Source organism: Eptesicus fuscus, chromosome 21, assembly GCF_027574615.1.
Source record: "Eptesicus fuscus isolate TK198812 chromosome 21, DD_ASM_mEF_20220401, whole genome shotgun sequence".
NCBI classification, from domain to species: domain Eukaryota; kingdom Metazoa; phylum Chordata; class Mammalia; order Chiroptera; family Vespertilionidae; genus Eptesicus; species Eptesicus fuscus.
The window spans coordinates 47,011,800-47,026,706 of NC_072493.1; the positions used below are offsets into that span (position 1 = coordinate 47,011,800).

The window sequence follows — 14,907 nt, forward strand, 5'->3', positions numbered from 1 at the left end:
CCAAAAAAGCCCAGCATTGTTACATCCTGAAAAGCTAAAGAGCCAAAATATATAAGGTACTTCCACAACTTAACACCAAAAAGACAAACAATATGATTAAAAAATGGGCAGAGGACCTGAATAGTCATTTCCCAAACAGGACATAAAGATGCGCAATAGATATATTAAATGATGTTCAACTCATTCATCATCAGAGAAATGCAAATGGAACATCACCATGAAATACCACCAAACACGTAACAGGGTGGCAATTATCCATAAATCCAAAAACGACAAGTATCACCAATGAAGTGGAGAAATGAGAACGTTGATGCACTGTCACAGGATTATAAACACACTGTGCAGCCACTAACAAAACACGATGGAGGATTTTCCAATATTTACAAAAGGTACCAGGTAACAGTGATGCCATATCCAGCGATTTAAAAAAAATTTTTTTTCAAATATATTCTATTGATTTTTTACAGAGAGGAAGGGAGAAGGATAGAGAGTTAGAAACATCGATGAGAGAACCATCGATCAGCTGCCTCCTCCACACCCTCTACTGGGGATGTGCCCACAACCAAGGTACATACCCTTGAGGGGAATTGAACCTGGGACCCTTGAGTCTACAGGCCGACGCTCTATCCCGAGCCAAACTGGTTAGGGCCATATCCGGCGATTTATACTGAAAACACGTATTATCTGGGCACATACAAAAAATCAATTAATACCCAGCTGAAGTTTGTATGTCTCTCTAACTCCCTTCCTCCCTGAATTCAACAAAATCTTAAAAAATTAAAGAAACTGGAGTGTGAATTTTGATAGAGGCTTTCCCATTTTCAATCCAGGTTGTCCTCTGGACAGAAGACATGGTAGAATATTAGAATATTCTAGAAAATGATTTTCTAAAATATTTTCTTATAGTACATTAATTAGTGTAGACAACATGTAATGTGTGTAAACATTGAGTTCCTAATTCACATATATCACAAAGCCTTTCTTTTCTATTCCACGGACCCCAATTTGTTCCTTTTTAAAAAAAAATACATTTTTATTGCTTTCAGAGAGGAAGGGAGAGGGAGAGAAAGAAACATTAATGATGAGAATCATTGATAGGATATCTCATGCACGTCCCCTACTGGAGAGCGAGCCAGCAACCCTGGCAATGGCCTTTCACCAGAATCAAACCTGGGACCTTTAAGTCTGCAGAGCGGTGTTCTCTCCACTGAGCCAAACCAGCTAGGGCCCAATCTGTTCCTTGAGAACAAGAATCTAGAAAGCAGAAGGCCCATAGAGATGTTAAAATAATAAAGGAAACAAAACCCTGCCGATGGAGTAGGAACTCGGTCATCCTCACCCAGGGAGGCCAGGTTGCTGCAGTTCTCCAACATCACATCCAGGTACAACTTCCGCTGAAATGCATCCAGGCATTCCCACTCCTCCTGAGAGAAATCGACGGCCACATCCCCGAAGGACAACGGTCCCTGAAAGAAAAGACACATTTACCAAGAGGAGTTCACAATGTCACCCAACATGGAAACAGTATCAGGAGAGGAGGACTGGACCTAGGGGAGTATCCTGAATCACCCAATAAGATCACTTGTCCCAGTAACATTCTCTGATGTGTTTTCTGACACATGAGGATGACACATGTCCACAGATCCACAGTACAGATTTTACTTTTCAGGAAAATAAACTTTAAAATTAAGGCACGGCCCTAGCTGGTTTGGCTCAGTGGATAAACAGTGTCAGACTATGCACTGAAGAGCCGCAGGGCACATGCCTGGGTTGCGGGCTCCATCCCCCGTTTGGGATGTGCTGGAGGCAGCAAATCAACGATTCTCTCTCATCATTGTTTCTCTCTCTCTCCATTATTCTCTAAAATCAATAAAAATATATTTAAAAATAAGTTAAAAATAAAATAAAGGCATGGACACAGGCATATGGATTTCTGAGTGCTGTGCTTGCATCGTTAAGGGTCAATGGTGTCTATTTTTCAGCTGGAAATGTCATGCTGAGTTGGAAGTACATGGACTTCTTCTCAAGTGTGAAGCAGACCACAACAAAATGAACTTCTGTAAAGACACAGATTCTGATTCTTGTTCTGAGATGTGGCCTGTGTTTCCACATGTGTCACAAGCTCACTTTTTACTTGTGATGCTAATGTTTCCGAATCATGTGCCATACTTGTGAACACACAGAAAACAGAAAAAAAAATTCATACAGAACTTTCAACTAAAAGGGTTTGTTAATGGAATTCAGTTCTCATGGAATAGGACACATAGGAACTACAATCCTAGTTAGAAATTTACTACGAGCAATCTGAGAACAACACTATTCTGCCTGGTCTAGCTGGCATTGCTCAGTGGTTGAGCGTTGACCCATGCACCAAGAAGTCACTGGTTTGATTCACGGTTAGGTACACGACCAGTTTGTGGGCTCAATCCCCAGTTTGGGGTGTGCAGGAGGCAGCCGATCAATGATTCTCTATCATCATTGATATTTCTATCGCTCTCCACCTCTCCCTTCATCTCTGAAATAGATAAAAACATACCTGAGATTAAAAAAATAGCTGAAATAATGTTAACAGTTTAAGAACAGAGCCACACATTTTATAACTATGAAATCAAGATGGTTTAGTGATTTTGCTAATCTCATGAATCTTTTTCTGTACGATTCCCTTTGTGTTTCATAAACAAAATAGGCCCGGTGCACTAAACTTGTGCACGGGGTGGGGAGGCGGGGTGTGTCCCTCAACCCAGCCTGCACTCTTTCCAATCTGTGACCCCTCAAGGGATATCCAGTGGGATTGGGCCTAAATAAGTAGTCGACATCCCTCTCAACCGCTTGGTGCCTGCCTGCCTGATTGCCCCTAACCGCTTCTGCCTACCATCTTGGTCACCACCTAACCACTCCCCTGCCAGCCTGACCAATGCCTCACTGCTCCCCTACTGGCCCAATTGCCCCTATCTGCCCTCCCCTGCCATCCTGGTCACCCCTAACTGCCCTCCCTTGCCAGCCTGGTCACCCCTAACTGCCCTCCCTTGCCAGCCTGGTCACCCCTAACTTCTCTCCCTTGCCAGCCTGGTCGTCTCTAACTGTCCTCCCCTGCTGGCCTGATTACGCCCAACTGCCCTCCCCTGCAGGCCTGATTGCTCCCAACTGCCCTTCTCTGCTGGCCTGGTCACTTTTAAATGCCCTCCCCTGCAGGCCTGACCACCTCCAACTGCCCTCCCTTGCAGGCCTGGTCCCTCCCAACTGCACTCCCCTGCTGGCCTAATTGCCCACAACTGCCCTGCCCTGCTGGCCATCTTGTGTGTTGGAGTGATGACCAATTTGCATATTACCTCTTTATTATATATGATAAGGAGAGAAACATAAGGATACAAAACAAGTTAAAAGTATTGTTTCTTTTTGTGGTTGTAAATCCTAAACTGGGGAGATTTTTCCCATTGAGTTTTGCAGAGTGGGAGGCCGGGAGGTAGAGTCACAAAAGGGAAAGAGAGAGAGGGGGGAGAGGGAGAAAGAGAGAAATATCAATGTGAAAGAGAGACAGAGACACATGATTGGCTGGGTACCGCAGGTTCCCAGAAACTACTTGCCCTGGACCAGGAATCAAACTCTCCACCACTGATCCACACACCAGCCTGGGGGAACTAATGTTTCTTACCAGCACAATTCCTTCAAAATTTTTATGTATCATTAGTGGAGAGCTATTTCACAGAAACTTACTAATAATGAAAATAAACATATGTTAATGTCATTCTTGGAAACTTCCTAGATAATACGAAAAGTGATCATATAGGGCAGTGATGGGCAACCTTTTGAGCTTGGTGTGTCAAACTTCGCCAAAAAACTGAGCATAACTCGGGTAGTGTGTCACTTTGAGGAAAAAACTAACTCCAAGACTCTAGTCGCAAATGTTTCATCCTCAGGAGCAGCAAATGTTTCATCCTCGGCATGCGGCCGCGTGCCATCAGAAATGGCTACGCGTGTCAGTGCTGACACGTGTGTCATAGGTTCGCCATCACTGATATAGGGTATGTCCATGATGGGAGTATAGATATAATGAAAATGTAAAATGTAAAGAATCATGGCCTGATTGTTTACAGCTCTCATAAAAAAGCCAATGATGTGTAGGAAATAAAAGTCCTTCATTTTCCAAAGCAAAAGCCAAGAAGAGAGACATTTCTAGATGTGAAGTGATGGTCTTTGCACAACTTTCATTAAATTGCTACTACACCCTTAAGGGAGACCACTAACTCTACAGTGAGGGGAACACCTCTGCTACGTGAACATCAGATGGACTGAACAATGGGCATCATGTGACTGAGGCACACAGTAAGTCAGGTCAGCACTTCTGTACATTACTGCCCAAAATACATCAATAAGGAAAGAATTAGGTAGGAATGATCACAAATAAAAAAACTTTGTGTCAATCCACGTGTACCTCTCATGTACTGTAAGCTAATGGAATATTTACTTACCAAGTCTTTCGTACTAATTTAGTGAGCAACGCTCTTCTATTTGCTATTTACTTTTCTTTCACAACTTGCTGAGCTATTCTGAACGGTAAAATGTGCATTTTCTTATCCCTGATCAAGAGCTGATGCTGCAGCCACTTGAACCTAAACCTACATTTCCCTTCGTCAAGACACAAGAGCTTCTGACCCCATCCCAATAGGGATGTTAGACATGGCTGCCTTCCCAGGTGGATCTGTCACAAAAGGGATGTTCGGAGTAGTTGAAAGTTGTTAATTAAAGGTGGGAATGCTTCCTGAACAGGGAGAGGCTGTATAAAATGAATGTAGAGAGCCCTGGCCAGTTTTTCTCAGTGGATAGAGCTTTGGCCTGCAGACTGAAGGGTCTCAGGTTCAATTATGGTCAAGGGCATATACCTGGGTCGCAGGCTCAATCCTCAGTGGGGGCATGCAAGAAGCAGCCAATCAATGATTCTCTCTCATCATTGATGTTTCTATCTCTCTCTCCTTCTCATTTCTCTCTGAAATCAATAAAAAAAATATGTATTTTTAAAAATGACTGCAGAGAAAGCTCTGGGACAAAGGAGAGAAGTATAGCCTGGCCAGAGTGGCTCAAAGGTAGAGTGTTGAGCTATGAATCAGGAGGGCAGGTTTCTATTCCTGGTCAGGGCACACTTCAGGTTTCAGATTCGATCCCCAGTGGGCACTGTGCAGGAGGCAGCATGATTCACTCTGCTCATTGATGTTTCTACCTCTCTCCTCCTCTCCTTCCCATTTTATTTTTAAAAAATACATCTTATTGATTTTTTACAGAGAGGAAGGGAGAGGGATAGTTAGAAACATCGATGAGAGAGAAACATTGATCAGCTACCTCCTGCACACCCCCTACTGGGGATGTGCCCGCAACCTAGGTATATGCCTGACCAGAATCAAACTTGGGACCCTTCAGTCCGCAGGCCAATGCTCTATCCTCTGAGCCAAACCAGTCAGGGCTCCTATTTTGAAATCTATAAAAACATATATTAAAAAGGAGACAGGGCCCTAGCTGGTTTGGCTCAATGGATAGAGGGTCAGCCTGCGGACCGAGGGGTCCGGGTTGATTCTGGTCAGGGGCACATGCCTGGGTTGCAGGCTCGATCACCAGTTGGGGGCATGCAGGAGACAGCCAATCAATGATTCTCATCATTGATGTTTCTCTCTCTTCCTCTCCCTTTCTCTCTAAAATAAATAAAATATATTTTTTAAGAAAGAGATAGGGAAATATAGAAACTGCTTATACTAACTATCATAAGAAAAAAGCAAAGAAATAAGGAAAGGAAAACAACCTGGAAAGGCAAGAACAGCAGAAGTAGAGAAATATGGATGAGAGGGAGAGGGGTCTTGGTGAACAGAAGTGGGGGCACCAAAGGGGGGATGCACTTGAGACAGAGAGACTAGTTCAAGGAGAAGAATTGAGGGACTGAGTCAGGGACAGAAAGGGGGGGTGTAGGGATGACGGAGCAGAGGGAGAAACAGCACTGAGTCAGCCAGCTGTGGGGAGCAGGACAGAGTGTAACAGGAGCAGCAGAAAGGGAAACAGGCTTAGGGAGGAAAAGAGAAATACATCAACAGATGCCAGAGGAAAAGGAAGCACAGCCTCTGACCCAGGACACATCTTTTACCTGAGGAGCAGCCATGTGGTCCTGGTCCCGATGGGGTCTGGGATGTTTCCTCAGGTGACACTATGTTGAGGAGTCACAGAATGTGCCTTCAAAGGTGACCACGCAGCCTGTTCATCAGCTCACCTCACACTCAGTCAGACGGACCTGGAAATGAGGGAAAGGCCACCCCTCCTGTCCTTGGTCACAGGAGAGACTCAGGAACAATGAGCTCCCACATGGAGACCACACCGTGAGGGGTTTTATTCTGTCTTCATGTGTCTGTCCTTCCAAAGACTTCCACAGACTCCTACAGCACTGAGAGCATGTACTCTCGGCTGTGTCCCCAAACCCAACACAACACCCCTTCCCTCCCCTGAAAAAGCCTGCCCTGGGGCCCATGTCCTGGCATCTTTAACCAGTTCCCTCCCGGGGCCTGGGAGGCTCCCCCAGAGCTGCTCTCAGTAGCCCTGGGCACAGACACCAGACCCAGCTCACCTGAGACCTGTGGGGAGTGGGAGGGGGTGAAGCAGGAACTTGTACACGTGCAGGTTTCCCAGGCAGATTTCCTCCCCCCTTTCCCAGGAAATTACGGAGAATAGATCTTCATACTAAAGACGTTGGGTAAAGTTAGCTACTGAAATATGCTCATCAAATGACTCCACCATGAATAGATGGGCTCTGTGGGAACCACGTTCCAGTTCATTCCAGTCCATCCTTCTATAGTTTCCGAGAATGGACCAGAGGGACTTAGGGTAACAGCTCCTTTGTGGCTCACAGACACTAATTCAAGAAATCACATGAAGGGAAGGAAAGAGGTGCTGAACAGTAGGCCAACCCAGAGAACTAGCTCCCGACTGTGAAGATCATTGACATCCTTACCAAGTGCACGCTGAGATCGCCTCATATTACTAAGTGCCAATGGAAGTTTCCACATATGATACAGTAGAAAGATGCAGGGCTCAGAATCTGAACTACACACAATATATTCAAAACCAAAAACAAATGGGTTGTTTCTTTTAATGTAAAGATTTCTAGTTTAAAGCTTTAAAAAGGGAGAAACTGCCACATATTAACAAAAGAATGATAAGAGGTGCTTGTAAGATGTTACCAACGATAATTTCAGAAATCAATGACTATTTACATAAATTAAATATCAGAGACAGAATATGCAAATCCATGGGACAGAAAAAAAGATCCAGTGCTTTTAATATTCCTTCATAAAAGATCAGACTCAGTCATATCTTGTCCCAGGTCACCTCCTTCTTGCATTCCCAGGAAATAACAAGAGGCCCATCAGGAACATACCAGTCTCTCCCTCTGTGTGATTAAGGTTGCAAATGGATCAAATAATTATAAAATATTCATAAGCTTTATAAATTGGAGATCTGTAATTCTTATTCAAATCTGTTTAAACAATTCACTTGTTAAACATATAAAGCCACAAGTCGATAAATCACAACTTAACCATCCACACCCCATCAGCTCATCCCTCACCCAGATCAGGGTTCCCCTCCTTCCCACTACCATGTGTTTCTGGCTCTGGACCTGTTTTTGTTTCCTGTTCCTTTTCTCTCCAATGTTGTCTTTTCCTATATTTTTTGTTTATGTTTTAATATATATTTTATTGATTTCAGTTAGGAAAGGAGAGGGAGAGATTAAAAACATCAATGATGAGAGAGACTCCTTGATTGGCTGCCTCCTACAAGCCCCCCAGTGTGAACTAAGACAAAAAAAACAGACCAGGAATTGAACTGTTACCTCCTGGTTCATACGTCCACCTACAACCACTGAACAATGCTAGCCGGACTTTTCCTATGTTCTGCCTCCCTCTCCCCTGCTCTTTTCCCCTTTTTCTTTATTTCTGTCCCTACACCTGGATCATTAAACTCCTGAAACCTTATTTCACCTTCAGTTGTTCTTTCTCCCTGGTCTTTCTGATTGCTCCCATCTACGTACACACCTGGGTTTTTCTCTTCCCACTTGTGTCCCCTCTGCTGTCCCTGTTACAGTCTATCCTGTTACCCACAGCTGGCTGACTCTCAGTTCTGCTTCTCCCTCTCCTCTATCATCCTTACAATTAAAAAAAATAAAGAAACCTCATGAATATTCACAGTAGTTTCTGTAACTACAAAGAATAATAAAGACAGGTTAAGCAAGTAAGAAGAAAATACCTCAAATAATGTTAACATGGTATGTAGAGTCAGACACACCTATGAGAACTATCTATAATAATAAAAGCATAATATGCAAATCGACCCAAGAACCAAACAGCAGAACAAACATCCAGACGACCACGCTATGACACGCACAGGCGCCAGGCCAGCCAAGATGGGTGAGATGTGACTGGTTGGGGGCCCAACTATTGCCCCATGATCGCCCTAGAGAGGGAGGCCCAGGCCACCTACTGGTTGGCGGGGCCTCCCTCTGCAGGGGTGGTGGGGAGTGGGTGGGGTGGGGATGGGGCGGGGCAAGCAGGGGGGACCATCATGGAGCCCTGGCCAGGTGGGCAGGGCCTACCTCTTTGGGGCAATCAATCACGGGGCTCCCGGATTGTGAGAGGGCACAGGCCAGGCTGAGAAACACCCTCTACCCCCCGCCAGTGCAAGAATTTCGTGCACCGGGACTCTAGTGTACACTATAAAAGAGATAGAAAACAGAATTGTCATATCAATAAAATCAAGATTATTTTGTGATTGCATAAATTTCATGAATTTATTTGTGAATGATACCCTGAGTATTACAAACACAATAAGGAGAGGAATTCACATTATGATGGAAAACAAATTAGACCTATTTTTTCATATACACTCATTTATTGGAAAATTTCTGTATATTAGTGGAGAGCTACAATCATAGAAATTTAACTGAATTGAAAATATATTTATATGATTCTTGTAAACATTCCAAAATATTCAAAAAGTGATCTTGTACAGTATGTCCATGACATGAGTATGGAATATAATGAATATTTACAGGAACACGGCCTGATTGGTTAAAGCTCCTATGAGAAAAGCCAATGATCTGTAGGAAAGAAAAGCAAGGCGTCTATTTTCCAAAGCAAATAGAAACTAAGAAGCGGGGCGTCTCCTGGTGCCACGTGATGGCCTTTGCACATCTCTCAACAAAGCCCGACTAAACCTTTCATACAGAGAAAGGGAGGCTATCAGCTCTACAGAGGGCAGCACCTCTGCCACATGAACATCCCGTGGACGGGACACGCGGCATCAGGTGACGGAGGCACAAGAAAGGCCAGGTCACCAATGCTGACATTTCTGGCAAAAATACATCAATAAGGAAATATACATCAATAAGGAAATAATTATGTGAAAATGATCACAAATAAACATTAATTTTTGCAAGTGTCAATCCACATGTACCTCTCATGTTCCATAAGCTACTGGTACATTTCAATACCAAGTTTTTTGTACTAATCAAGTGAGCAAGTTTCTTCTATTTACCCTTCTCTCTTCAGAACTTTTTGAGCTATTCTGAGCAGTAAGATGTGCATCATTTTATTTTTTTAAATATATTCTTTATCGATTTCAAAGAGGAAGGGAGAGGGAGAAATAGAAACATCAATGATGAGAGGATCATTGATTGGCTGCCTCCTGCACGCCCCCTACTGAGGATTGAGACTGCAACCTGACCATGGGCTCTTGACCAGAATCAAACCAGGGTCCTTCCAGTCTGCAGTCCAAGGCTCTATCAAGACCAGCTAGGGCAGTGGTCGGCAAACCGTGGCTCGAGAGCCGCAGTTTGCCGACCACTGAGCTAGGGCATATATGCATCTTACCTGTGATCTAGAGCTGATGCGGCAGCCACTGTAACCTAACACCTACATTTGCCTCCTTCACTGATACCTGAGCCTCTGACCCGATCCCAGTAGTGATGTCAGACATGGCTGCCTTCCAAGTTTAATCTGTCACAAAAGGGATGTTTTGAGTAGTTGAAAGTCATTAATTAAAGGTGGGAATGCTTCCTGACTTGGAGAGGCTGCATGAAATGAAGGCAGAGAAGGCTCTGGGACAAAGAAGAGAATTATAGCTCGGCCATTGTGGCTGAGAGGTAGATGGCTGCCCTATGAACCAGGAGGGCAGGGTTGGATTCTTGGTCAGGGCACACTGCAGGTTTCTTTCTTCTTTTTTTAAAAAATATATTTTATTGATTTTTTACAGAGAGGAAGAGAGAGGGATAGAGAGTTAGAAACATCGATGAGAGAGCAACATCTATCAGCTGCCTCTTGCACACACCCTACTGGGAATGTGCCCACAACCAAGGTACATGCCCTTGACCGGAATCGAACCTGGGACCTTTCAGTCTGCAGGCCGACGCTCTATCCATTGAGCCAAACCAGTTTCGCTACACACTGCAGGTTTCACACTGGATAGCCAGTGGGGGTGTGCAGGAGGCAGCTGATCAATGATTCTCTCTGCTGACTGATGTTTCTGACTCTGTCTCCCTCTTCTTTCCACTGTGAAATTAATAAAAAAAAAAATATTTTAAAAAAGAGGGAGAGCCGAAACTGGTTTGGCTCAGTGGACAGAGCGTCAGTTTGCGGACTGAAGGGTCCCAGGTTCAATTCCGGTCAAGGGCATGTGCACTGGTTGCGGGCACATCCCCGGTGGGGGATGTGTAGGAAGCAGCTGGTCGATGTTTCTCTCTCATGGATGTTTCTGGCTCTCTATCCCTCTCCCTTCCTCTCTGTAAAAATTCAATAAAATATATTTTTTTTAAAAAAAAAGAGGGGAAAAAAAAGGAGAAATTATGAAAAAAGAGAAATATAAAAAGTGTTGACAATGACTATGATGAAAAAAGGAAAGAAAAACAACCTGCAAAGGCAAGAACATCAGAAGTAGAGAAATAAATCACCAGATGTCAGAGGAGAAGCAAACACAGCCTCTGACAGAGGACACATCTTTTACCTGAGGAGCAGCCATGTGGTCCTGGTCCTGATGGGGTCTGGGTTGTCTTCTCAGATGACAATGTGTTGAGGCGTCACAGAATGTGCCTTCAAAGACGTCAGCACAGCCTGTTAATCAGCTCACCTCATATGCATAGGCAGAAGGACCTGGAAATGAGGAAAAGGCCACCCCCCTCCTGACCTTGGTCACAGGAGAGTCAGGAACAATGAGCTCCCACATGGAGACCACACTGGGAATTTGAGTGTGTTTTCATGTGTCTCTCCTCCCAAAGACATCCACAAACTCCTACAGAAAGGAGAACGTGAGCTGCTGTCCTGACCCCCCAAACCAAACAGAGCACCCCCTTACCTCCCCTGAACAAACCTGCTCCCCACTCTCACAAAGGCGTCCTGCAACCCTCCTGCTAATCCCTGTCCTCACCTTCCAATCACCTGGGGCCCCTCAGTAACCAGTGATGCCCCACCCAGAGCAGCTGTCCGCCTCCATGGGGGAAAGTGCACCTGAGGATATTTCTTTTTAAAAAAAATATATTTTATTGATTTTTTTACAGAGAGGAAAGGACAGAGAGTTAGAAACAATGATGAGAGAGAAACACCAATCAGCTGCCTCTTGCACACCTCCTACTGGGGATGTGCCCCCAATCAAGGTACATGCCCGTGACCAGAATCCAACCTGGGACCCTTCAGTCCACAGGCCAAGGCTCTATCCACTGAGCCAAACCGGCTAGGGCCTGAGGGCATTTCTCAAAGCTCCTCAGGGGATCTGAGAAGACCCAGAGGATTTAGCTTAGGATGTTTTTAAATAAATCAAGTATCAGAGATAGAAAAAGTAAATCCATGGAAGAAACACACACACACACACACAGTAACAAAGCTAAGGCTTCTAACATTCCTTGAAAAAGCATCAGATGGTGACAGACACAGGTCACCTCCCCGTTGCCATCCCAGGCAATGACAAGGGGCCCATGACCAACGGACAAGTCTCCCCACTCTGAGTGAATAAGGGTTGCAATTGGAAGTAAATAATAATAAAATTCCCAAGTTTTATAAACTGGAGATTTTTAAGTCTCATTCAAATCTGTAAAACTAAGACAATTCAGCTGTTAAATTAACTATATAAAGCCATGCTTAGGCAGCATGCTCTCTGGCTGAGCTTGGACCTATGAACCAGGAGGTCATGGTTGGATTCCTAGTCAGGGCATATGGCCAGGTTACAGGTTTGATTCCCAGTCAAGGGCGAGCAGGAGGCAGCTGACAAATGATTCTCTAGTCATTGAAGTTTCTCTCTCTCCCTCCCATGCCTCAGGGAGATCAACAGAAATGTATTTAAAACACACACACACACACACACACACACACACACACACACAAAGCCACAAGCCAATATATCAAACTTAACCATCCACACCCCATCAGCTCCCCACTCACCCAGATCAGGGTCCCCTCCTCCCACTACCATGTATTTCTGTCCATGGGTCTGTCTCTGTCTCCCTGTTCCCTTTCTCTCCTCTGTGGTCCTTTCCTGTGTCCCCCCCTCCCCTGTTCTTTCCCCCCTTTTCTCTGTCTGTCCCTACACCCGGACCATGAACCTCCTGAAACCCATTTCCCTTCCGGTGCTCTTTCTCCTGGTCTCTGACGGCTCCCATCTCCACACACGTCCGTCTGTCCCTCCCCACGCCCGTGTCCCCGCTGCTGCCCGTCACAGTCTGTCCTGCTCCCACAGCTGGGGACTCCGCGCTGCTCCCCCTCTACCCCCCTCACTCCCACCATCGCCGTCCAGTCCCTCCCACACCCCCTGAAGAACCCATCTTATATAAAAACTGCTGTTGCACATTTGAACCCTGCTATGTTGGCTTATGTACATCCTTGTTTGCCTAAAATCAGGCTACTACCCTTTCGGAGAGGCCGCGGACTCTGCCCAGACGGAGCTGTCAGCGCCGACACCAGGCCAGGCGGGGAGATTAGGTCTCCAGGCCCCTCCCAGCCCGCAGGCCTTCTTTCTCAGGAGGCCCGGAAGTCCCATTGCAAATTTGGGAGACAAAAGAGCTAAACAAAATTATAAACAGAAAAAGTTTCCTCCGTGTTAGGGGGCCCAGAATTTCAAAGGCATTTTTCTCTGGGCCTGTGCAGAACTTAGCAATCAAAATGCAACTTCCTTTCTCTAAGCGTGGCTTGGTTTTTCTCCCTTCTTCTGGAACACCCCTATGGCCCCTCTCTGTGGACCCCTCACCGCCCTTCCTCCTCCCACGTGTCTGTCTCTCTCCCACCCCTCCTGACCCCCAAGCCCGGGTCCCCGCCCCCCGCAGTCACCGCCCCACAAAGCCCTCCCTGCGGGCAGGTCCCCTCTTCTGGGGACACCGCGTTCTTCCCCCTGAGCCCCTCCCCATGGACACTGTGCTCCCCGGGCACTCAGACCCCTTATTAATGGGGGGCCTAGGAAGGCGGGGTGCAGACCCCCAGGCCGGGAGCCATCCGGGCTCTGTGGGCGGAAAGCGCCCGGCGGGGGAGGGGCGCAAAGGGCGGGAACCCCTGACCCAGACTCCCAGCCCCGCGGGGGGACCGGCGGCCCCAGGATGGTTTTCAGCAGGAAAACCACGCGGCAGGCGGGGCCCACAGCCACAGGCGGAGAGACCGCGGGCCGGGCCTCAGTTTCCCCCAAAGGAACGCGGCGCCTCCACTGCGCAGCCGCCCGGGACCGGACTCACCGCTGTGAGGGGCTCCGGGGCGGGGACCTCACCACGGACTTCAGCGCCCGCAGCGCCCTCAGCCTTCCCTGCGGGGAGGGGGACGGAGAGCAGAACAAACACCCTCCTCAGGAAAAACCGCCACCTTCCCCGCTACAGCCTCTTCCGTTGGCGTAAAACTGCGCATGCGCCTCCCTGCGGGATGGGCGGGGCCTGAGCTGAGCGGCTCCGCGGTGGGGGCGGGGCCTGTGCGGGGACAGAGGGAGGGAGGGCGGGGCAGGAGCGAGGGGGCAGCCCTGGGTCCCTCACCTCCTCCCACAGGGACAGCCCTTCCTGGTGGAGTTCCCCCGTCATTGTTGGGGTTTGGCTGGTGACGCGGCTGTGACAGGATTCACCAGGGAGAGAAGAGACAGGAGCAGAGAGAGGGCGGGTATTTTGCTTCTTTAAAGGGAGGAAAGGGCCAGGTGTCCTCTGATGGCACAAGGCTCCCCAGATAGATGGGCTGTTCTTTTATTGGGGTGCTAGCGAGTAAATGGCAGCTGTGGCAAAGCGTAAAGAGGGGAGGAGGCATCTGGAATTCACACAGAAGTTTCCAGATCCCAGAGGCGGTGCTTAGAGCTACTGGCTGGCCTGCCCTTCAGCTGCACATGTCCCAGGAGGTGTCTTTCCAGGATCTTCACAGCCGGTCACACATTCTCACAGGGAAGTTACAGAGAATTCAAAAGGCGGGCAGACTGGGTTTGAAACCGGAAACTTTCTGTCTATGATTTGCCTGGATCCTTAAACCCTCAGTGAGGAGGGGGGAGGGGAAGGGCAGCCTGCTCTCTCAGCCCCTCCCTGTCCCCCCATCTGAATGGAGAGGCAGCTTGAGTTAGGGAAGCAGGTGGATGGGGTGTCAGAGACAGACCCAGATGTCCATTCATGGTTAGACACCTGATGAGATAAGGTCCCCGTCCATCAAGTGGGGAAAAGATTTTAATTTACGTATTTTTAAAGGGATAAAAATTTTCTAGTTGAAGGTGGTGGTCTGAGAAGTCTGTGTTCTGGGAATGCATTTTTAAATGAATATTTTTACTTTAGTAATCCCTAAAACCTTGTTAATGGGACATTGATATTAATGTAGAATGTCTCCTGTTAGTTTTCCTTATATTTGGGAAACAAAACAATTTAAAATCAACAATATTTAAAACAGAGTTATA

The 14,907-nt window shown here is 46.7% G+C and overlaps 1 protein-coding gene across 1 annotated transcript in view; it reads right to left on the reverse strand.

Annotated features, from left to right (window-relative positions):
• The window catches only part of LOC103304668 (zinc finger protein 519-like), a 33,911-nt gene extending 20,054 nt beyond the window's left edge, over positions 1 to 13,857 (reverse strand). Inside the window, exons 1-3 of the mRNA XM_054710050.1 lie at positions 13,730 to 13,857; positions 11,026 to 11,171; positions 1,340 to 1,466 (exon numbers count right to left, since the gene is read on the reverse strand). Coding sequence (XP_054566025.1) covers positions 1,340 to 1,466; positions 11,026 to 11,040 — 142 coding nt within the window. The 5' untranslated portion in view covers positions 11,041 to 11,171; positions 13,730 to 13,857. The remainder of the gene's footprint in view (positions 1 to 1,339; positions 1,467 to 11,025; positions 11,172 to 13,729) is intronic.
• Positions 13,858 to 14,907: the final 1,050 nt, after the last annotated feature.